This window comes from Crocodylus siamensis, chromosome 12 (genome assembly GCF_052110815.1).
Source record: "Crocodylus siamensis isolate JL-2025a chromosome 12, ASM5211081v1, whole genome shotgun sequence".
NCBI lineage: Eukaryota > Metazoa > Chordata > Crocodylia > Crocodylidae > Crocodylus > Crocodylus siamensis.
This window is the reverse complement of record NC_143406.1, coordinates 46,153,014-46,175,489: the sequence shown is the minus strand read 5'-3', so window position 1 is coordinate 46,175,489 and position 22,476 is coordinate 46,153,014. Positions and strand designations below refer to the sequence as shown.

At 61.7% G+C, this 22,476-nt stretch overlaps 1 protein-coding gene across 1 annotated transcript in view; it reads right to left on the bottom strand.

Annotated features, from left to right (window-relative positions):
* Positions 1 to 299: 299 nt before the first annotated feature.
* The window catches only part of MYO15A (myosin XVA), a 51,825-nt gene continuing 29,648 nt past the window's right edge, over positions 300 to 22,476 (bottom strand). The window contains exons 37-65 of the mRNA XM_090023195.1: positions 22,036 to 22,134; positions 21,514 to 21,592; positions 20,944 to 21,085; positions 20,523 to 20,625; positions 20,165 to 20,264; positions 18,547 to 18,668; positions 17,383 to 17,442; positions 17,076 to 17,151; positions 16,493 to 16,608; positions 16,131 to 16,249; positions 15,258 to 15,399; positions 14,029 to 14,140; positions 13,813 to 13,887; positions 12,685 to 12,890; positions 12,274 to 12,413; positions 11,301 to 11,373; positions 10,454 to 10,526; positions 9,623 to 9,696; positions 9,285 to 9,367; positions 8,641 to 8,771; positions 7,201 to 7,295; positions 6,737 to 6,814; positions 5,844 to 5,940; positions 5,101 to 5,261; positions 4,467 to 4,600; positions 3,444 to 3,577; positions 2,968 to 3,101; positions 2,072 to 2,212; positions 300 to 1,005 (exon numbers count right to left, since the gene is read on the bottom strand). Of these exons, the coding sequence (XP_089879321.1) occupies positions 904 to 1,005; positions 2,072 to 2,212; positions 2,968 to 3,101; positions 3,444 to 3,577; positions 4,467 to 4,600; positions 5,101 to 5,261; positions 5,844 to 5,940; positions 6,737 to 6,814; positions 7,201 to 7,295; positions 8,641 to 8,771; positions 9,285 to 9,367; positions 9,623 to 9,696; positions 10,454 to 10,526; positions 11,301 to 11,373; positions 12,274 to 12,413; positions 12,685 to 12,890; positions 13,813 to 13,887; positions 14,029 to 14,140; positions 15,258 to 15,399; positions 16,131 to 16,249; positions 16,493 to 16,608; positions 17,076 to 17,151; positions 17,383 to 17,442; positions 18,547 to 18,668; positions 20,165 to 20,264; positions 20,523 to 20,625; positions 20,944 to 21,085; positions 21,514 to 21,592; positions 22,036 to 22,134 (3,201 nt within the window). The 3' untranslated portion in view covers positions 300 to 903. The remainder of the gene's footprint in view (positions 1,006 to 2,071; positions 2,213 to 2,967; positions 3,102 to 3,443; positions 3,578 to 4,466; positions 4,601 to 5,100; positions 5,262 to 5,843; positions 5,941 to 6,736; positions 6,815 to 7,200; positions 7,296 to 8,640; positions 8,772 to 9,284; positions 9,368 to 9,622; positions 9,697 to 10,453; positions 10,527 to 11,300; positions 11,374 to 12,273; positions 12,414 to 12,684; positions 12,891 to 13,812; positions 13,888 to 14,028; positions 14,141 to 15,257; positions 15,400 to 16,130; positions 16,250 to 16,492; positions 16,609 to 17,075; positions 17,152 to 17,382; positions 17,443 to 18,546; positions 18,669 to 20,164; positions 20,265 to 20,522; positions 20,626 to 20,943; positions 21,086 to 21,513; positions 21,593 to 22,035; positions 22,135 to 22,476) is intronic.

Sequence of the window (22,476 nt, the reverse complement as noted above, 5' to 3'; positions counted from 1 at the left end):
GCATCGGAGCATGGTTTGGAGCTCATCTCTTCTCATAGTCTGATGTCCTCCTGCTTGCCCATCCTGTTTCTCTGGGGAGCAGGTGGGCAACTCCCAAGTGGGGAGGGCACAAGGCAGAACAGGAGCACTGCAGGGAGCTCAGGGCATTATGGAGAACATGTCTCTGGCAGCTGCAGGGTCACAGTAAAACAAAAACAGACTCAAAACCCAGGCACCCTCAGGGTGGAGGAAAGGGCTGCAGCTCTGCAGGGCCTGATGCTGCTCAGCAGATCCAGGCAGAGGCGGCTCTGGGCTTCCGAGGGAGGTTTAATTTTGCATCAATTAAAAACAAAAAAATCTCAGCGTGACCTCAAGTGCAAAACATTACAAAACCAGGAGTGGGGCTGAGCAGGCGAGAGCTGCCCCAGTGCCAAGTCCAGTTACAAAAATAATGATTCGGGGACAGGACAGGCACGGTAGCAGAGGTGGGTATGAGTACGAAAGGTGGGAGGCCTACAGCCCATAGAAACGGTTGTGGCCATCCCGGCGGGCACAGCCTGCTCCTGGATGATCCCTGGATAAGTCACTAATAAACAGTCTCTGCTCCTGGTCCTAGGACCCCACTGCAAGGGAGGTCTGTGAGGGCATCCTTATCCTAATTAAGGCATTGGTGTTCCTCTGCTTCCTCCTCCACTCCTGTCTGTTTTGCTTTCTCACCCTCTCTGACCCAATGCCACCAGGCTGTGTCCTCACGGGGAACAGACCAGCCCAGCCTCACTGGAACCAGCTGCGTCTGCTGACTTGAACCAGCCCAGAGCTGGTATTGCCAGGTCGGTGCTGTGCCCCTGCCAGGAGGCAGAGACGTCTCTGTAGCCCCACAGCGGTTTTGGCTGGTGCAGCTGGGATGGGGCAGGCCACTCGTGTTCAGAGCAGTGTGATCTCGCTAGGCGGCAGGGTGAGCCTTTTCTCACGAGCGAACAGCAAGCTTTCCATGTGCGTGGCGATTACGCGACACAGCTCCAGGCCCTGCAGAGGGACAAAGCACAGCTTAACTTGGCTGACCCCCAAAACCCCATTAGCTCCTCTCCAGGTAATGACCTGCAGCTGCGGCTTGGCACTGCCAGAAGCAACCCCCCTGCCGTGCTTGGGCCAGTCCCGCGCTCCTGCAGCCTGACTTCAGCTGTGCCATGGGTGGCTGCAAGCGGCGTGCAGAGGACTGTGGTTATGGTTAGGCTTTGGGAGCCAGAACCTGAGAGCACAGAAGCCCCTGATCCCTGCTGCCCATGGACAGAGCCCTTAATGGTGACCACAGCAAGGCCCAGCTCCTCCTCTGACCTGCTCTTCTCCTCCCTGCTGGGCCAGCCACAGTGCCAGGGAGGTCTCTACCAGCCCCCTTTGGAATTGGTAGGGGGATGCCCATCACATGAGGCAGCACAGCAGCTGTCCGGGGCCATCCCCTGCCTACATTGCATCCCTAGCCCCACGCAGCAGGCGCGAGGGGCCTGTCCACACGCTCTTGAGACCACTATGGAAAAACAAGCCCCAGCCACCCACTCTTGACCCAGAACAGAGGGGCGAGGACCCATGGTGGTTCGAGCACGTGGCCTCCTCAGATAGAAGAGCAAGGAGCAGCTACCTACCGTGGGAAGGTTACGCTCGAGAGAGCCAGGCGGAGGAGCCAGGAGGAGGAAAGCCAGGAGACAGGAGAGAAGCAAGAAGGAGAGAATTAAAGGAGCTGTGTCCCTGGAGCATCACATGGAGGTGTCCCAAGGAGGCAGGTGAGCCCAGGCGCCTTCTTCCTGCATCTTGTCCCGGCGGGGATGGGGGCTCCCCAACCCAGCGCGGTAGGCTGCAGTCACAGCAGGAGGCTGCTGGACAGACCCACCCTAGGATCGGGACTGAGAGCCACAGAAGCACGAGGCAGAGGAGCCACCAACATAGCAGCCTTCTCCAGCGGCCTGCCCACCCCGCGGGCACCGACGCCCCAGCTGGGCCCTGCTCTTGCGTCTCCAATCCTGGACAGGCCCCAGGGCCCCAGGGGGAAGATGAGTGGATGGTTCTCCATGGTCTCCAGAGCCACCGGCCTTTGTACCTGGTCAAGCTGCAGCTGCGTGACGCTCTGTGACATCACGTCTCCCAGCGTGAGTTCCACGTAGGGGTAGCTGGAGCCGGCCGAGGGCTGCTGCGTCCTTGCCGACTGGACCTCCTTCAGCGAGAACATCACCATCAGCTCCTGGGGGGAGGAGCGCCGTTAGACCTGCAGCACTAGGGGACTGTCCCCAGTGCTCCCTAACCAGATTCCTCCGTGCTAGGAGTAATAGGTGCTGTCCAGCTGAGGAACACCCGGGCACCGCTGCGCCAGGAGCTGTGCAAGCCCAGAATGGAGCTGCAGCCCCATGACAGAGACAGCGGGAGCCAGCTCCCTGCCGTCACCTTAGGAATTCGCAGCTGCTGGTTCCTCCAAAACAGGAGGTCCCCATGCGTGACATGAGGGTCTCTGGCATATTGTGAGGGACGTGGGCCAGTGAGAGAGGCTGGGGGGTGACTTAGTGAGTAGAGGATGCAGGCTCCCTGAGCCCCCTAATTACTCAAGATGGACTTGCCCAAACGGGACCCACTGGGCTGCCGTAAGCCGCAGGGTGCTATAGCACACAGCCTCCCTCCAAACCTGCATGGGCTGCCATGGGCCCCATTCTCCAAGGGATGTTGCCACTGGGTCAGGATGTGATGCCCAGCTGAGGTGCTTCCACCCCTGCCTGACGTGCCAGGTTTGGAGGGGGCAGCAGGCATCAGATGTGGTCATCGCAAGAGCCCCAGAGACAGAGCAGTGTTTGTAGGGGCAGCTTGGCTATGCCAGGGTGCCACAAGCTCCCCTGGACCCTCTGCTGCTCATGGGCAGCTCTGAGATGGTGCTACCCAGTGCTCAGCTCTGCCTGCCCCCAAAGCAAGCAGGCATGATTGGAGCCGGGCCCACTGGCCCACACCTACGTGGGTCTCCTTGTTGAGGAAGTTGAGGCCGTTCTGGTTGACGGCCAGGATGCAGGGTGAGGCGATGGTGGTGTTGCTGCAGCTCTGAATGTAGAAGAAGGATGAGCCGAACATGGGGAAGGCGCTCACGAGCCCTGTGGAGGGGACACTGTCAGCAGAGAGGCCGGGGAGCCTGATCCTGGTGGTGGGGGCTGGGGCTGAGGAGGTCCTGGAGGGGAACCGTCCCGTCCCACCATGGCTGGTCCCAGTATCAATGCAGCCCATGGCATCCCACCCCAACCGAGGGCCCCTCTGCAGGCTGGCCTAGACCGGCGGGGAAAACAACACTCCCCACTGGCGGAGAGTTATGAGAGGACAGGTTTCCCATGGCGGCAAGTGAATACTCAGGTGCACTCCTGGAGGGGGCTGATGGGTGCTTGTGCCCACCGTGGGTCACTAGGGGCCAACCCCTGTGTCCATGGTGGGAGACATCTTACCTAGGAACTGGGCTCTTGCCTGGTGGGCGCTGAGAGCCTGGACCTGCTGCATGTGCTGCATCACCATGTTGAACCAGGACTGGATGTGCTGCATGCGGCAGAACTGCGGCGGGATGTAGTCCTGTGCCTCCCGGCTGCGTGGGAAGCACAGGAGAGGGGGTCACCACCAGCCAGGGCCAGGCAGAGACCTGCATCGCAGGGTTGCAGCTACTCCAAGTATCAACGGGGACTTGAGCGTAGGCTCTGATCCGAGCCCAGGGCCCACCCCGACTGCTAGGTGCTCACTCGGTGCGGGGGCATCAATGTTGCGGTGAGGGCTCTGGGAAGGGGTCTGAACACTTGGGGCAGCCCAGACTGGGCAAGCCTGGCTCCCCTATGAGAATGAGCCCTCCTGGGTGCTGCATGCCCCACTGGGGGTGCTGGGCCAGCAGGGAGCACATCCCATGGTTCCCCGTGCCTATGACTGTCCAGGGACCTGGGGGCGACGTCATCTGTGGTGGGCATACATGGAGACTGTGGGCAGGCACTGGAGGACTCTTGCCACTTGAGTGTCTCACCCCATGTCCTTGCTGCACGCTGGCTGGCTACTGGCCCAAGAGGCCAGACCCAGGCCCTCACCCACGGCCCCAGCCAGCTGGGCAAAGAGCACTGCGCGGTCCAAAGGAGAGGCTTGCGGGGTGGACAGGACCAAAGTTAGGGCCAATGGCTGAAGCATGGCCCCCAGCGGGCCCATCTGGTCACCCTGGGGACTGTGTTGGCCTGTCTGTCTGGGCAGAGGATCTCCAACCACAAACAACCAAGCTCAGTAACCCCTGGGAGGAGGCAGCGAGGACTGCAGGGGCATCTGGACAAGGAGAAGGCAAGCGGCTCCCCCGCAGCTCCACGAGCAACTAGTCGTGGAGTCCGCAGTGATGCCCAGGCCTCCAGGGTCCTCTGCTCTCACCACTACACTGCGCTCCCCGCCAGATGCTGTTCATAACGCCCAGGAGTGCACCCAAGCCCAGCCCCTGCCCCAGCACCTACACGGTGGGCAGATACAGGCTGTCCTTGGCCCGGTGCTGCAGGGCTGCCAGCTTGGCGATCTGCTGCAGCTGCTGGTCACTGGGCTTCACAGGAGGGAACACATTGAAGAGCCCCTTGAGGTAGTCAGGGAGGACCTGAGGGGGAGAGAGTGCTGTGCTGGACAAAGGGGGCTGCAAAAGCGGGGGGGCTTGGCTTGACCACCATCATGATGTTCTCGTAACGCAGCTGTTCTGCACAAACGGGCATGCATTCACACGCCGCAAGGGCAGCTAGGGGCCCAGGCCTGCCCTGACCGAGAGGTGCTGTGGGTCTCCAAGAGCCCCGAGAGTTTACTCTGGCAATACGGGGCGGGGGACTGGCACCTCGGAGGAAAGGGCATCCCTCAACTCAGTCACCACCACTAGCTCCCCACACCTCCCTGGATGTCTCCCATGCACAGGTGATGTGGCTGGACCCTCCTTAGCTTGAGGGAGGCACTTGACGCCCAGCAGCAGGCTGGCGCGAACACCTCTCCCAGCTCCCTCGCAGGCACAGAGCTGCTACCATGCAAGACAGACGCCTGGCCCCCGCTGTGCCCAGGAGGACGAGGGCGAGGGCGGCGAGTTCCCCTCGCTCCCTGGCCTGGAGCCCTTACCTGGTTGTAGTGCGCGGTGACGTACAGCTCGTTGTCAAACTTGAGTGGCTGCATCCAGATGACGCGGCGGCACCAGAAGGTGTAGTTGGGGTCCACGCGCTCCATCTCCGTGGCCACGTCCAGGATGTACTCCCTGCGGCTCAGGGGGCGCACGTTCTGACCTGCCAGGAGCACAGGCTGGGGTCAGGCATGTGGGGCTGCTCAGAAGGGCTGGGCGGGTTGGGGTCAGGATGCTGCCCCTGTGTCTAATCCTCTATGATGCTGGGCAGGGGGGATTTCTGTCCCCTGAGAAATTCAGGGCTTACTCGGCCCCACATCTGACCACAACGCTGCATAATTCACAGTGCAGCAGTCAGCTCAGGGTCATTCCCACTCCGGCGCTCTGGTCTGTGCTCCCTTGGGAGCACCCGGGAGAAGAGCGCCCTGCGCTGAGGATGCCACTGCCTACATGTGCTGGTCTGGGAGTCACGCAAGCGGCCACCCCAGAGACACAAGGATGAGGGCCAGGGGAGCTGGACAGAGGCAATGTGGGCTGCTGCTCCCCAGAAAGTGCTGGGTGGGCAAAGACTTTTCACCTCTGGCCCTGGCGTTTCCTGGGAATTTGGCCCTAGGGAAGGTGCTGAGATACCAGTGAGAAGGCTCCTGCATGCTGGGCAGCATCCGCCCGGCAGACAGCCGATGCAGCGGGGCAGAGGAAAGGCAGGAGGGCGGGGACGTGTGCTGGGGCAGGGTGTGGGACTCACCTCTGCTGGAGACCACGAAGATGATGTACTCATCAAAAGCCTCAGGCCGGTGCAGCCCCATCTCCTCGCACAGCTCCTCGACTGCATCCAGCGCAACCTGGAGAGGAGAACTGCTGCTGGGAAGGTGCCCCTGGCACTGGGCTGTGCCACCCCACTGCAGGGAGCTCCCAGGGTGATGCCCCTGCCCGGGGGGTCTGCCCTGCTCCTGAACCTGTCCCTGTGTTTGCAAGGGCCCCGGTCCCTGGAGCTCACGTGGAGGGCCTGCCCAGCCCCACTGAGGGACTCAGCTGGCTCGAGGAAGCACTCTGAAACATGGGTGCCTCTCCAAGCATCTTCACTGGGGGCCAGGTCTGGAGGCCCCAGGAGACTTGCCCCTCTCCAGCACCAGACCCCAAGTGAAGCAGAACCATGGGGGCCTTGAACGCGTTTTGTGGGGCTCCAGACTGGCCCATCCACACACGCTGGCTCCCAGAGGCACCGGTCTGGCAAACAGTGTGAACCCTAAGCAGACTCGCTGGGAGAGGAGATGCTCCTGCCTGCTAGCCCAGAGCCTGGAGCACCGGCTCCAGCCCTGGAAGTTGGGGCCGCAGCTCCGGATATGCCCAACAGCCCCCGTGTGTCCAAGCCAACCCCCCACCCCCTCAATCCACCACCGCTGCATGTGTGCTGCCAAGTCAAAGGGGGAAGATGCTTCCCAGAGGCAAATCCCTTCTCCCCACCCAGGCAGTGGGTGGTTGGGGGCACCTGGGTGCTTTCGGGGGTGGCTCAGAGTGGTCACTGGGGGACCCTCCCCTGAGCACACTCATACATGGGAAAGTTCCCACCCCCTAAACCAGGCCTGGGGAGGAGAGGGGTGCAGGGCTTGGATTCCCTGCCCACCTTCCCCGACCTACCGAACAGGTTTTGATCTTCAGGTGCTTCTCGATGCCGCCAGGCAGGAGGAACAGCTGTCGTTTCGCGCTCCTTCCAGCCTGTGGAGGGGGAACATGAAGGCTTCAAAGCCTGGAAACCCTCTGGCAGGTCCAGATGGGCAGAAGCGCTGTGCTCCCAGCCCCTCATGCCTCCACCCTGGAGACAGGCAGTTCTGAAAGGGCTTGAAATCTACCCCCACTGCAGCAAAAAACCTGCAGGACAAGAACAAAGCCCCCAGCTTCTGGAGAGGGACCTCAACTGCTGCCCGCTGGGGAAAGGCACGGAGCCGCAGGGACCAGGACGAGGGAGGCAGGAGCCCGGGCTGTACCAGGTATGCCAGGAGGGGCTGGGGCAGAGGCAGTGCCCTGCTGTGCTGACCTGGGTGTGCTGCAGTGTGGCCCCCCGTGGAGCTGTCCACAGGCCAGGCCTGGTCTCAGGCACTCACCACCATGGCTTTGAGCTCCATGCTGCTGGGAAACCTGGTCCGGCCGCCGCACTGGAAAGTCTTCTTGAGGTTCTGCTCACAAGCCTTGGCGATCCCTGAGAGACACGGACATGGGTGGGGGTCAGGGCAGAGACAGGTGCTAGGCAGGCAGGGCCCACTCCAGGGAGGCAGGGTGCCCAGAGCACGGCTCTCGCTCACGATGGAGGAGAGGCTCACTGTGAAAGCCAGGCTCAGATTGGGGAAGAAGGCAGGGGAGAAAGGTAGCCAGTGGATGGTCCAGCTGACCGGTCCAGCAGTGCTGCCCGCTAGAGCAGGGGATGGGGCTGGCCAGCTGAGATCAGCTCTGTTGGCATCAGCGGTGGCTCTGGTGCATCTAGCACTGCCGTGTCCAGCACCTGTGGTCCAGCGGGAGGTCAGGCTGAGCGCCAGGCTGGGAGTCCCTGGCTGGGCTCCAGGCTGGGAGAATCCATCACCACCGTCCGCCTCCTCCCTGAAAACCACTTAAGGGGCTTGAAATCTAGAGCTTTTAATGAGCAGATAACTGCTGGCAAGAGGCAATCGGGCTGTCTCTTAACCACCCAACAGATGGGCTCCTTTGTGTTTCTGCAGGGTGGGGCCGATATGGGCAGACACCCCTGACCTCCTCCCGAACGGGGAGGCCTTGTGGGGAGTCCCTTCCCTGCCCAGCTGCTCTCTGCCCAGACCCAGAGCAAAAAGCAAAGCCCCCACAGCCAGCCCCAGCCCCAGCCCTGCTGTGTCTGCTTGCACTCTGGCAGGCAAGCAAGGCAGCATGAATCCAAAGTGAGGGGAGCTGGGAGCAGACCTCTCGCTTGTCAAAGCAGCTCTGGGCTCTGTTCCTGGCTGTGCCCATGACTGCCTGCCTGCCCTCGGGCAAGTCCCTTGGCCTCTCCAGGCCCCTGCCTAATGGAGATGACAGCCCTGCCCAGTGCTCATCCATCCCTCCCTGCCTGCACTGGCCTAGGGCAGTGGTCTCCAAACTTTTTTGATCGCGCACCCCTATCAGTAAAAAATTTTTGAGCACACACCCCTAATATATGTATATTTATATAAATAGAAATAGAAGTTCTAATATTTTCTTCCTGCACCCCAATGGATTGTCTTGTGCACCCCCTGGGGTGTGTGCACCCCACTTTGGAGACACTGGCCTAGGTGACCGCGTGGAGCCCATCACCCCTTCCCACTCTTCAGTGGATGCATCCCCACAGCTGTTGCTTTGGTGCTGTCCCACTGGACTGACAGGGACCCAGGATCAAGTAACTTGCCCAGGGCCACCTAGGGAATCTGTGGCAGAGCCAAGAACTTACCTCTTGTCTCCCATGTCCCAGCCAGTGCCCCATCCAGCAGGCCAGTCCCTCTAGTACTGGCCTTGAGCTGGGCCCACAGCCTGGGGAAGCGCCCAGGTGGGGCTACGTGTCATACCTTGGAAGTGCAGACCGGGGCTGCTGCAGACCTCCTGCAGGAAGGACAGCAGGTGCGGCTTGAAGACCTCAGAGCACTTGTAGTAGGCAGTGAGGATGTAGAGCAGCCTCCAGCCCTTCTGCGAGCTGTCCCTGTTGGGGAGAGGATTGCTCAGAGCAGGGAGCCCCGAGACCTGTCTGGCTCGGGGCATTAAGCCCCTTCTCACTGCCCCCAGTCAGTGCTGGCGGGCAAGCGAGGGAGGAGAAAGAATGGAGGCGTTTCATAGTTTCTATGGTCGGAAGGGACCTGAGCAGATCATCGAGTATGACCCCCTGCCATGGCAGGAAAGAGTACTGGGGTCAAACAACCCCAGCAAGGGTTATGAGAAACTGATGGGAGAGAAGAGGAAAGGAGAGAGAAGAGGAGGGAAGAGTACAGACAGAGAGGAAGGAAAGAGCAGGGGAGGAGAATGGGTCTGTGACATGGAGGGGTCCCCATGTCACAGAAGGGAAGACCTCACTGCTGCCACCCTGGCCTGGGCTGCCCCAGTCGGGGCCCCTGGAGCTGGGGTGGGAGGTATGGAGGACACAAAGTCCTGGCTGCTAGTGGGAAGCACGGACAAGCTGCCCAGTAAGTGGGGGGAGCAGGGGGAGCCGTGCGCTCACGTTTTGGAGCTGGCGTTGTTGGTGACCTGGCGGATGACCTGGCAGTAGACTTCATCCCTCAGCGCCTCGTGGTCACCACACAGCTGTGGGGGAAAGGCACAGGTTTCTGGCATCATGCTGGTGGCCAGGGGCTCCCCTGCACTCCCAGCTTCCTCCCCTGACCCCAGGAGCACATTGGAGGGGGGCAGCCAGGTCCTAGGACTGCTCAAAGGCCACATGGTTTCACTCTGCCCTTGGCAACATCCCTCCAGCACCCCAGGGCTCCCAGGGAGCAAAGCCTGGTCCCCTGGCACTCAGCACCCACAGGGCTCCGCTCAGGGCAAGGCCTGGTTGCTCACCTTCAAGATGGCACAGACAATGTCCAGCTCCGTCTGTCCCTTGAGAGGGTGGTCACCCATGAACTTCATCACGGCTGCAGAAGGACAAACCGGCCGTGGCGTCAGGGCTCTGCACCCTGCGCTGGCTCGCTGCAGAGCTGGTCCCATGGCGTCCCTGTAGGCCCTTCAGGCTTGTGCCACATGGCAGAGTTGCTGTGTCCCCAAATGGGGTTGTGCTGGTGTGCTCGTGACAGCCCTACACAGCGGGCGAGGGCCCCATGGAGCCCAGTGCTGCCAGCCCTCCTTCCCCCCCCGGCTCTGAACGTCCCCCCGGCAGATTCCCCCTGGCTTCCAGCTGCAGGATCCTCCTCGGTCCTGCTCCCCACAGGCTTTTTGACTCGCTCACTGCCAGACCCTGACACCACCAGGCCTGGGTCCCAATGCCATGGCCTTCTCCTGAGCATGGGGTGCCAGGAGGCCAAGTGGCCCTGGGTAAGGGTGCTGGAGGGGCAGGGACTTGTGCTGGGCAGGACACAGGTGGGTAAACCCACAGAGCACCCAGCTGTTTCTCAGCACCGAAGCTGAGGCTGGAGGGTGTCCTGGAGGCAGGCAGGCATCGCCCTGAAAGGCTGCCCCTGCCTGGGCACGTTGGCCAAGGATGTCTCAGCACCGGTGATTCCAGGAGACCAAGGATGGGACTGAACTGCCCCTCCTGGGTCCCTTCTGTGTTCCCAGGGGAGAGCAGCCCAGGACACCTAGGTGGGGCCCCCATCTTGGGGTGGCTTGAGGTGCCCCAATAACTAGTGCAGGCTGGGCTGGACCTCGCGAGGACAGGCAGAGCCCCCTGCGTACCTTGGAAGGCCTCGACTGCCATCTTGCTCATGCTGCTGTCCGTGAACTCGATCAGCGACTCCTGGATGGGGGACTGCCCGGGGAGGGGAGAAGCAGAGAGTGAATCTCCAGCACCTGGTGCCCTCACTTTTTCCTCCTCCCTGCAGCCCCTGGTGCCCATTCGGTGGAGGTAGCATCGAGCTCCTTGGCAGCTGTCCACAAACCACTGCAGTGGCGATTGCCCCCACCAGCACCTTACCGGGACTCTGCTGGTCCCCAGAGAGTACCATGCTGCCCCCTTAATGACGAGAACTAATGATGGGGGGGAGGGAGGAGGGACACAAGGGATCCCCCTGGCATGGTGTTGCGGGGAGGACTCCAGTGGGGGAACATGAGCACACACAGAGCCCGGGCATAGGAGCAAGAGCAGGGGACCTGGTGTAGGGACTTGCATGTAAACCTGGCACAGGAGAAAGGGAGGAGCACAGAGGCCCTGTTGCAAGGGCGGCAGGGAGTCCCTGCAATGGAGGGGGCAGGAGGGGGCACTAGGCACCCTCTGGGGTGGCCGGAGGGCAGTACGGGGTGCCCGTGAGCCAGGCCTGTGGAGGCAGCAAGTGCGCAGCCCTTGCTCAGCCCTGTGCCCCCTGGCACCCCAGCCTCAGCTACCCACACTCACAGATGCCGGTCACAAGAGCTCACCAGCTAGATCCTCGCCCCAGTGCAAAGAAGCAGGGATCCCTTCCCTTGCGGGCAGCCAGACCTGAGGTCCTGGAGCCCTGGGATGGGGTGGGCCCTAGCACGGCTGCTTCAGACCCCCCGGTTCACGTGGCCGGGCTGTGGTGAGGGCAGCGAGCACTGTCCCAGTTACCTTGGAGAACTTGAGCTTCTCTGCCATGCCTGGCACGTCCCGTCCCTTCTTGGATTTCTGTTTGAAGGAGTCCCTGCGGGGAGAGAACGAGGAGCTTGGCTGGGCGAGGAGCAGCTATCCCTGCGGCTGGGCGCTGTGCTCAGCTGTCACGTGCATGGACGTGTGCAACAGCTGGGGGCAGTGCGGAGAGCCGTGCCGACTGTAACCTGGGCTACAAGTCCCAGAAAACTTCAGGGGGCTGGAGGGCAAAGGAAGAGGCAGGAAGAGGAGGACAGTGAGAAGGGAATGCATGGTCGATGGATGCCCAAGGGTACGTGGTGGGACTGGATCGGCCAGGGTTGCGGACGGAAAGAGCTGGACTCAGACTTGGAGGCAACCGCAGGCTGCTGTTTGAGCGCTCTGGGGACCGAAGGCTGGTTTGGGGACACCTCCGGAGGCGCTGGGGGGGGGGATGAAGGTGCTGAGTGGATGTTACTGCAGTGTTAAGTTCTATTTATCTTTTACCTACTCCTACCCTTGGGCCTGTTGCTTTTGACCCTGACCCCAGGACTGTCTACCTAAAAGTGGGAACCCCCCTTGCTTCTTGTGCCAGTCCCTGGTTGGCGCACAGCCCCCTTGGCTTGCTGCTGCAGCTGCAAAATGTGAGTCTGGGTTTCCAGCACCTGCATGCCCCACTGCTGCCAGGGACATGGCAGCACCAGAGCACAGCCCCCCAAGAGCCCAGCAGAAAGCCCCTGGGGGCAGTTGCTTGCCCAGCCAGCAGGGGCACTTGTGAGCAGGGGAGCAGGGCTGGGGTGGCCCCTGGCTCTGCAGGGGAGGCAGGCAGTTAGGGGGTGCATGGCAGGTGCTGTCACCCAGACATCATCCCACTGAGACCTGCATTACCCCCCACCTCACTCCTGGCACACGGAGCTGATGGGGGTGGTCACAGGAGGGTGAAAGGTGAAAAGTCGCCCCCACCACAAACACTCACGTCAGCTTCTGGGCACCACGGAAATACTTCCTGGCAAAGTCCATCATAGTGGATGGCCCAGTCGGCAGGGCACCGTCCCTGGGAAGCTCACCACTGGCCTCTGTTGCTTGATCTGCACTGTCGCTGCCCGTGGGGGTGTCCTGGGGGCAGAGGGACGTGGGGTCCAGGGTCTGGGATGCACGGGGGGTGGGGGCCGGCATCTAGTCTTTAACCCTTGGGGTGCTGTAGAGCGTGTGCCCAGCCGCAGGCAGACCTAGGCTGCTGCCACCACTGACCAGGCCAGCTGCAGGGCCTTGGCCACAAACTCCTTCCCAGCCCACAGACTGGTACCTGCACCTGCCACCCAGGCAGTGCCCTCCACTGCAGCCCAGCCAGTCCCAGTCTCCCAGGGCCCTAGGGACAGCTGCTCACCTCACCCTTCCTGTCCAGCTCCCGGGCCATGGCAGTTGAGGCCACAGCCGCAGCCACGGCCGCGGAGGCTGCCACCTTGCCCCGTTTGTTCTTGGGCTCTTCCTTCTTGTCGGCCGGTAGGTGCACAAAGTCCGGGGCTGCTACAGGCTGGACGTACTCCATGGGGAAGAGCCCTGAGTGGCCATGGATGGCACCAAACTTCCACCCTGGACCAAGCAGATGGGGCATGAGCAGTCTGTAGTGCAGGGCTGGGGCATGGGCCCCCCCACCCCCTCCCCAGGCCTGGCTAACAGCGCTTTCACCCAGCCCCTGTAATTGGGGCTGTCAGTACTTCTACAGTGGCTTTTCTGCCTGCCCTTTCTTCATATAGACCGTGTCCAGCCTGACCCTAGAGCCATGGCCGAGGGCTGAAGCCAGGCAGATGCACCCCTCAAAGTGGCTCCTCTCTGGCTGCCCCCCCTATGTTGGCTCCCCATGAGCTCCTGGTGGGCTGTGCCCAGTGGGTGCTGGGAGCAGGTGCTTGCCCCAGGGGATGCCCCCACTGCAAAGGACAAGGGTTCTCTCTGGACCCCACCTGGGCCTGCTCAGCTGATGGTTGCTTCCCTTGGGGCTCTGGAGCTCTCCGATACACATGGATGACTGGGAGATTGGCTGACTCACCCAACCCTTGGCCACAGCCCTGGCACTGAAACCCCAGCTGAGCCACATGGAAATGTGACAGCACTTGCCCAGGTAGGACTGAGCCCAGGAACTTCCCCCTGCATCAGCCCCCAGTGTCAGAAACACAAGCCCCTAAACTGAAGCCAGAGAAGCAGCTCCTTCCAGGGGCAGCAGTGGTAGGTTCTCATCCTCTCTATGCATAACACACTCAGGTGCGCCTGTGCAATGGTTGGAAAGGGCAGGCCAGCAGGTGCCCTGGGGAAGTGGTATGAGCAGCTGTGCCCTGCCATAGGGCTCTGGCTTCTGCATTTGGGGCTGACCCTCCAGGGTGGGTTGGGGAGGAGAGGAAGGGAGACATCAGAGAAGGCGGCAGGGGGCCCAGGGGACAAAGCTCATGGGGATGGGGATGGGGATGGGGATGGGGACGGGGACAGGAACAGCACAGCATGGCACTCCAGAGGCACTCACCGAAATCTGGGGTGCCACGCTTCAGCTCCTCCAGGTACATCAGCTTCTTGCGCACCACATAGCCATAATAGTAGTCTGCGTAGTGGGAGAGGGGCAAGGAGTCGCACAGGGCTGAGCTCCCTGCCTGCCTGCCTGCCAGGGCTTGCTCTCCTGCTCCCTCCTATGTGCAGACCCAGCCTGCAGGGCCTGGTCTGCAGCAGACCCCACGCGACTCACCTTTCTTGGGGCACTCCAGTGGCTGCAGGTGGACGATGTCGCCTTTGTGGAAACTCAGCTGGCTGCTGTCCATTGCAATGTGGTTCTTCACAGCGACCACGTACTGAGAGTCCTGCAAGGAGGAGAGAACCGCACAGCTGGGCTGGGCCCACACCAGGCACTAGGGCCTCGTACACCAGTCACAGCACAGTGGGCACCAGCCAGTGGCAGAGTAAAATAGCACACATGGCACCCCCATGGGACAGCCTGTGAATACCCCTCCATGCTCAGAATACAGCTCCCAGGCACCGAGAGCAGAATACAAGTACACACACACACACGCATGCCTACTGAATGCAGACATACATATGCATACATGCACACCTACTGAATGCAAACATACATACACATACGCATATGCACGCACACCTACTGTATGCAGACACACACGCATGCACGCACACCTACTGTATGCAGACACACACACACACAAGCACCCATCCATGCACGCACACTTACTAAATGCAGACCCCAGGCTCAGAATACAACCCCACACAATACACCCATGGGAGCCACTGCTGGTGTCCCCATCCTCAGCAGAGCTGGTCCCACAGTCTAGCATGGGCCTACGGGAACAGCTCTGATACTTGCCCCACCCCAGAACAGCAGGGGAAGTAACACCAGCAAGCAAGGGAGTAGCGGAAAAGGAGGAGTGGATTTTCTCTTCCTTTAAGAGCTTAAAAGTAGTCCCTGGAGCTCCCATAGTGCAGTCCAGTCCCAAAAGGGGGTGCAGCCACATCACTGCCCCTCCTCTAGACCCAACCCTAGACTCATGCATGTGGATACTGGACACTGAGCCCAGGCTGGGAGTAGAAGCTGGCATGCAGCAAAAGCAGGATGCCCCCTGGACATGGGGGCAGCTACTGCCCCCACACCTCACACTCAGAATATGACCCCACAGAAATTCACGCTGCTCTCAGAGTAGGGCCACACAATCACTCACACACACGCAGCCCACATAGCAAACAACCTCCCACCAGCTACACACATATTACAACTACCAACACACCAAGGATACTCTCACCTGGCAACAACCATTCTTGCCCACTCGAATACACCCTGGAACCATGGTCAGGGCATTTAGTCACACCACCTCTCTCTTTCCTTTTCTCCACAGCCCCCCATACCCTGCCTGAGCCCTCTGTGACCCAGGTCCCCCACCTCCAGCCCCAGCCCCAGGTGCTCCTCACCTTCTTGATCTCCATGATGAAGTAGTCAATCATGGCCTTCACCTGGGCAGCCTTGGGGGAGAAGAGGATGAGCTTCTCGCTGATCAGGTTGAACTCCAGCATGTTTCTCGAGGGCATGGTCACGAACAGGACATCGGCATAGCTGGGTGCGAGGGGAGGACAGGGTTACGCAGGCTGGGCCGCGGTGGGGAGGGAGAGCCCAGCAAACCAGGGGATGGGAGAGAGCCGGGCGCAGGACCAGTTGAGGTCCAGGGGCAACACTACTGCAGTTAAGAAATGAGATGCCCTCCCCTTGGCACTGAGCTTGTCCTGGGGCTCCCCTGGAGTGGCTCTGTAGCACCAGGGGGACTAGGCCTCAGGGCTGGCATGCCCTGGTGCCACGGGGTGAAACCCAAGGGGGACAGAGCATAGCTATGAATATGCAGACCGCTCTCCTCCAGCAGCACCTCCCAGCAGAGGGTCTCCGTACCTGGGCACTGACTGGGGCAGAGGTGTGAACATGCCTGTGCATGTGTGTGCACATGCTTGTGTGTTCAAGAATGTGTGGGCATAGGTGCAGGCATATCTAGATTTGTGTGCGGGCATGTGTGACTGCTTGTGTATGTATGCAGATGCACGCACATGTGTGCTCATGTGTGTACAGGCATGTGGCTGTTCACAGCCCTTTGCAGAGGTGCCCTGCAGCCGGCTCTGCAGAGAGCAAGGATCTTGGCGCTAATGGATTTAATTAGAGCAATTACCTCCCTCCAGCACCTGCTGCTCCATTGGAAGCTGCAGTCACACAAATGCTGATGCCAAGACATGTGCCAGCCTGACTTGCCAGCGTGGGGGGCCGGCTGCTGTGCACGGAGTTAGCTCCTGCCCAGGACTTACCTATACGTCCGCAGCACCCGCAGCTGCTCCCCAGGCATGTTGGTGCCCTTGATCAGCCTCAGCAGCTTAATGCCTGTGTGGGACACAGCCAGGATCTGCACCCCGGTCCCCACGCTGCCCTGGGGGAGGGAAGCAGGCACGGGACAGATCAGCGAGTGCCAGCCCCACCTGCCCCACTGCTGTATCAGTGCTGGAGCAAGGACCACCAGCCCTGAGCCCAGACGAAGGCACGGCAGGAGTGCTGCCCTTGGGACCTCCCCGGGGCATCGTGGTCTGACTGGCATGACACTGCCAGCTGGTTATTAGGCAGACCCCCTCCTGCCACCCACCCTCCGCCTTCTGCCCCAGCGTCACGCCCGCACCGTGGCAGGGAAGAGGCGGGAGAAGTAGACCTCCCAGCTGTCCCGGGCCATTCTGACGATCTCCTTCTTGACGCTCTCATCGGCGACGGGGCTGAAGGAGTCCAGCTTGTTGGCCGCTGCAGTGAGACCCCCCACCCATCCCACAGAGAGGGTCAGGCACCGGCTGCCCCTCCCCAGGCCCTGTGCCCCTCCATGCTGGAGCAGGGAAGAGGATCAGGGCCCAGGGCTGCCAGAGGTGGGGAACTGCCTGGCCAAGGCCATGGCATTAGTTGATGTGGGGGGACAGTGATGTCACATGGATGCTGCCCTTCCCATGGGGTCCAGTGTGCCCACGTGGGCTGAGACCCAGCACAACTCACTACACCCCAGACCTAAACCCAGGTGGCAGCTGCCCAGGCCCCTGTGCGGGCTGCAAAACTCCTCTCAGCTTGAGTGGGACCTGGCCTCGGCCCTCAGTGCCTAGACAGGACTGGTGCCAAGACAGCTGTGAACAGCTGGTGGATGGGGTGGGAGAGAGCAGGCCAGCCCCACTGCGGGGAGACAGCCCCAGGCTGGCCATGCCACAAGGGGCGGTGGGCATTACCGAAGAGTGACCTCATGCGCTGGCGCTCCTCTGGGCTGATGCGGACGCAGGCGTCAGACAGTGTGTCGTTGAAGATCTGCGGGCAGGAGCCGTCGCGCTGGGTTAGCAACTGGATGAGCCCCTCCAGCTCACTCCCCCATCCAGGGCTCAGCAGCCTGCAGCCCCTCAATGCTGCCATGCAATTTGTCTGCTGAGGGCAGACCTAGCCTGAAACCCCCCCTCTCCTGTCCCCCGACAGGGCCCAGTGGACTCCCCACAGCTGGTGCCCGAGCTGCTGCAGCTTGCGTGGATGATAGTGGGACCTCACCTGTCTGAAAATGAGGTCCAGCAGCAGGGGGTGGTTGAAGTTGTCCTTGGGGTAGAAGACCTGGAGGGGAAGAGCAGGGGTGCTGCCAGGTGAAGGGGGCCGGCAGGAAGGTCTCTGCCCCCTTTCCTCCCTCTCCCCAGGTCGCTCACACTGGACAATGTGTTTGGGGTGAGGTTTCCACGAGGGCTCGAGAGACGAAGGAGCTGAAGTGGCCTTGAAATGCACCCCGGTGTGCCTGTGCCAGGTGCACACGTGGAGAAGCTGCCCGGGGCCAGGGTGTTATAGCGTGTCAGCTGCCCGCTGGTAGGTGCTTAGCCCATGGCGCAGGTAAGCCAAGTGGAGGGGCTAGGTGCTCTCAGCAACATGAGCTACCACAGCCTAGGTGCCCTTTACCCCAGGCCAAAAGCAGACACACAGGGAGCAGCTGCCATGCTCTGCTGCCCTGCCCGGCTTCGTGTCTGGGAACAGCCTGAGGCTCCAGCATCACAGAGGTGCGTTGAAGGGTCTCCCCCACAGATTGGCCTGCACCATCCTGCTTCGAGTCACCTCTCGTCCCCGCTTTGCCAGCACAGGGGGGCTAGGAAGAGCAGAGCCGCAGCCAGCCCTCTCCCCTGAACCATCCCATCAATAACCACTGGGCCAGGCTGAGGACTCTCCTGACACAGAGCAGGAGGTTTAGGCTTAAAGCACCTGACCGTGGCCCGTGAACTCCCCACTGCACGTCTGAAAGGCAGAAAAGGGCCTGCCCAGCAGTGGACATGGGTGGGATCTGGCTCATGGAGCCTCTGATCCCAGGCAGGAGCGTCTGGATGGTAACAAACCCCTGGTCACAACACCACTGCTCAGCTGCCCCCCAGCTGGGGGCCCTCACACTCCACATGTACCCCCCCCGGCCTCTGTATTTTGCTGGGCCCTCGTCCGAGGCTTGCATGCAAGAAGAGCCTCTGCAGCGGGGTCAATTTGGATGCACCATCCTAAGGAGAACAGGCACCATCTTGTCCTGTCAGTCGGCTGCTTGTGCACCGCTGCCTGCAGCAGCTATGGACGGCAGTGTTTTGTCACATAACCACCCCAGAGGTGGGCGCATTCCCAGGCTGGCTCTCCCAGGGCCTGGCCTCAGGCAGTTGACTGGGAGGTGGGGAGGGGGCCGTGCGCACGCCGTACCTCTTTGCGGACGTAGATCTTCCAGGGCACGTTGCAGTAGGTGTAGAACTCCTCGCTGAAGCGCCGGTGCAGCTGGGTCTGGATCTGCTCCTCCTGGGCTGGCAGGTCCCGGGACACTATGACTGCAGAGAGACGCCGAGAACGGGGTGAGGGGGGCACCACAGCCTGCCCCTTACTGCCCCTGGACACGTCAGGACTGAAGAACCTGAGCGTCTGGGATCCATAATGAACTCACCCACCCCCCACCCTCTGCTACGATCTCTCAAGGGGGAAACCAAGGCACAGAGAAGCTAAGTGACTCGCCCATGGGCACGCAGTGGCAGGCCAGGCACAGGCTCTGGGTCTGCTGTGCCTTCTCCTGGTGGGAATGTCAGTGCAGGCGAGGCCTCCGCTTCATGCGCCCATGGCTTCGGGGAGCCAGGCAGGCCCTTCTCCCCTCGTCCATGCCTGTGTTCAGCTCTCTTGCATTTATAATGCACCTTCTGCCCTGAAGGATCTCAAAGCCCCTTTCACGGTGAAGCCAGTTCAGCGAGATCATTTCAGCCACCCCCAAGATGCAGTCACCTCTGGGGCAAAAGGCGGCAGCTGTGTGTAACGCAGCAGCACCATGGATGCGTTGACCCCTAATGCAAAGCAGTCCCTTGTGCGGTGGAAGGTGGCAGCTGTGGGCAGCAGCCCTCTGCTATTCCCTTTGCTCAAGGCTGAAGTCACCTGCTGCTGAAATGCAGCTGCTTCTGGGGAAGGGGCAGCTGGGTAATAGCAGGTAACAGGCAGCACAGGGGGAGCCTGGGGGTGCAGAACATCCCAGCTCTGGGCAGGATGTGGTCTGGGCATCAGGCTTTGCCCTGGATTGCAGGGTCAGCTCCTGCAGAAGGTACCGGGGCCCTCGATGCAGCCAGGAGCGGGGCTGCGCGATTCCTTCCACATGCTGCAACATTATCCCCAAGGGATCTTTGCTGCCTGATCTCATGGGGCCATCGCCCTGAAACATGAGGATCACGAGCTCCGGTCATGTCATCCTGCAGCTCTCGTTGCTCGTAAAAGCCAAGCCCCTGACAGGGTGTGGAGCCCTTGGCCCTGGCCACAACAGAGCTCGGTGGGACCGGTGGCCCCCTCCCTCCTGCCGGGCCCTGCATGCTGCCATTTGCGACCACCTGAGGGGTCCAATTTGGGCTGCCTGAGTTGGGTTACGGGGAAGGCTGTGCCTTGAGATGCTCCCTGGCCCCCTGCCAGGCTCCAGGTCAGCCCTGGGGTAACTGATACCCTGGCAGCCAGCAGGAGTCTTCAGGGGGTGCACATTATAGTGTGTAAAGCGTCTCTCGGACTGCCCGTTGTACCCGTTGCCCTCTGCCCTACAGGGCAGAGGCAGGCTGTGACCCGGCTGTGGGTAGGGGCTGCTGGGTGCTCCCTCCTGCCTACAGGCATGTTCACAGCGTCTCTGCAGGATGGTCCCAGCCAAATCACAGAGACCTCACCCTGCCCAGCCCTGCTGCACATGACTGCCCCTTGTCGCCTGGGGACTGACGGCTGGACCAAGCCTCAGCAGCTGGGGGAAGTGTAAGGCTCCAGCCCTGAATGCCAGGGGCAGCCACCCGTCTCCATGCCCCGGCGCCGGTACCTGGCATTGCCACACGGACAGGGCTGCGAGAAGGGGCCAGCGTCACCCGGGGAGGCCTCTTGGTCACAGGTTTCACCATGGCCACCGTTTCCTTGGGCATCTACAACCCAGAGAGAGATACACCTGAGTCCTGGGAGGACTTAGGTTGCCTGCCCTAGGACACCCCCAGGTGAGGGGCACATGCACTGAGGAGCCCAGATGGCCCCTGAGAGGGGGAGCAGACCCCACAGAAGGGGACATCGGGGCTCACTCTGCAGGAGACTGTGGCGGGGCAGAAAGGACGACTTGCAGGCTCCTGCCTTAGCAGCACAGCCCTGCTGTTAGCCCACAGCCCCCCGACCCAGCCAGGCCCCTCTACCAGAGTGGGAGGCAGTGGTGCGATGGCCATCTGCCTCTTCAGGATCATCATGGCTTCCTCGTGGGGATCCATCTTCTTCACGAAGACCTTCCCGCCCTCCTTCCTGCGGAGACAAACCATGGGGGGCAGCAGCTCAGCAGCAGGGTAGAGAGCGGGCTCCGGGGGCCAGGGATGGGTGCAGGATGAACCGCAATGGGACCCAACCCCGGCCCTGCCTCGCGGCTGTTGGGCACTGTCCAGGGTGGGCGCAGCTGGCCGCGTTGGTGACTAGGTGCCAGTCACCGTAGGGAGACAGGCTCTGGGTTGCAGGCACCTTGCAGCCAGCGGTGCTCAGGGCTAGCCCCCGGGCAGCTCTGGATGGGGCCCACGCGGTGGCTGTTGCGGGGTGGGGTGGAAGGCTTGACAGTGACCAGGAGCTCACCTGAGGGTCTCTGGGAGCCGGGTGGGCTGCTGGTACTGCCGGATGATGTTCCTGATGTTGCGCGTGGGCTCGGGGAAGTGCTCCGAGTTGAGCCTGCTGTGCCGCACCAGCTCGCCGGACCAGCGCCGGGGGGGTGGAGATGCTGCGGGCCGGTGGGGGAGCGTGGGCAGCTCGGTGAGAGGAAGAATCTGGCTCCCACCAGCTCTGCCCAAGGGCTGGGGCTCCCCCATCAGCTCCTGGGCTGGGGCAGGTGACCAAGGTGACTGTCATGCAGCCCTTTACATTGGCTGGGGGGAGAGCCCGGCTCCCAGGGGGCATGGGCCCTGCTGGGCTTTGACCCCTGCTTCAGCCCCATAGTTGGCATCTCCCAGCCCTCCCCGCAAAGCACACAGAGCACAAAGGGTTACGAGAGCCAGCCCCACATGCGTGTCCTGAGCTGAGATCTGAACCCCCACCCTGTCCCTTCCCTGGCTTCCCACAAGCTGCAGCTCCAAATGCCACGGGACCAAGCCCTGAGCCCAGGGAGATGCATGTGGGGGGGGAAGGAGGAGGCTAGTGCATAGCCCTTACCGGCTCTCCGTAAGGGTCTCTCCTGTATGGGGCCAGGAGCGGCTGCAGTCCTGCCAGGCGGCCCATTCACCCCCCTCCTCTGGAAAGGAGAAAGAGAAACAGCCCATCAGTGAAAGGCTTTACCACCGGGTGTGTGGGGGCCCTGCCTGGGCGCCTTTGTAAGGCATGGAGGGGGCTGAGAGGTCATATCACTTCCCCCAGCTGAAATGCAGCCACCTCTGGGGGGAGAGCAGTCAGGTGGGCTCAGGGGCCTGCAGAACATCTCCCCTGCTCCCGTAGGTTTGCACCAGGACAGGCCGCTCCGAGGAGGTTCATGAAGCAAGGCTGTGGCCCTGCACAGAGCAGTGAGGGAGCTCGTGGTCCCACCAGGGCAGGCCCCTATCCGCAGGGCTTCCAGGTGGTCCCGTGCCCATCTTGTGGCTAGCCACGGAGATCAGGGGATGGGAGGTGTTCCCATCCACTCCTCTCTGCTTGTTCCCCCCACCTTCCACCCCGTGTCCTGAGGGTGAGGGGCAGACCCACCTGGAACGGCGGTGCCAGGCCTGGCCTGGGGCTGGGGCTGGACACCCTGTAGATAGCTTGCTGCTGCAGAGCCATTGCTGGCCTGCCCATCAGACGAGTCTGTGACAGCAACACGAGGGGAAGGGTCACACACCCCTGGCCAGAGCTCTGGCACATGCCCAGGATGCCCCTCCTGTCTCTCAGCCCAGTGTCTCCCCTGAGGGGCCACAGACATGCAAGACAACACCCAGCCCCACTCCCCCAGGGCCACTGCAGCCCCAGCCGCACCCCGCCTGGGAGCAGAGCAGGGCCGGGAGCTCGGGGCTGGACGGAGCCCCTGGGGCATCAAGTCCAGTCCCAGGTGTTTGTAGGCAGCCACTGACCCATACATATTCAGGTGTTAAAGATGGAAGTGTCCCCAGACGGCCCCACTCCAGTATCACCCAGTGGTACCAGGACCTC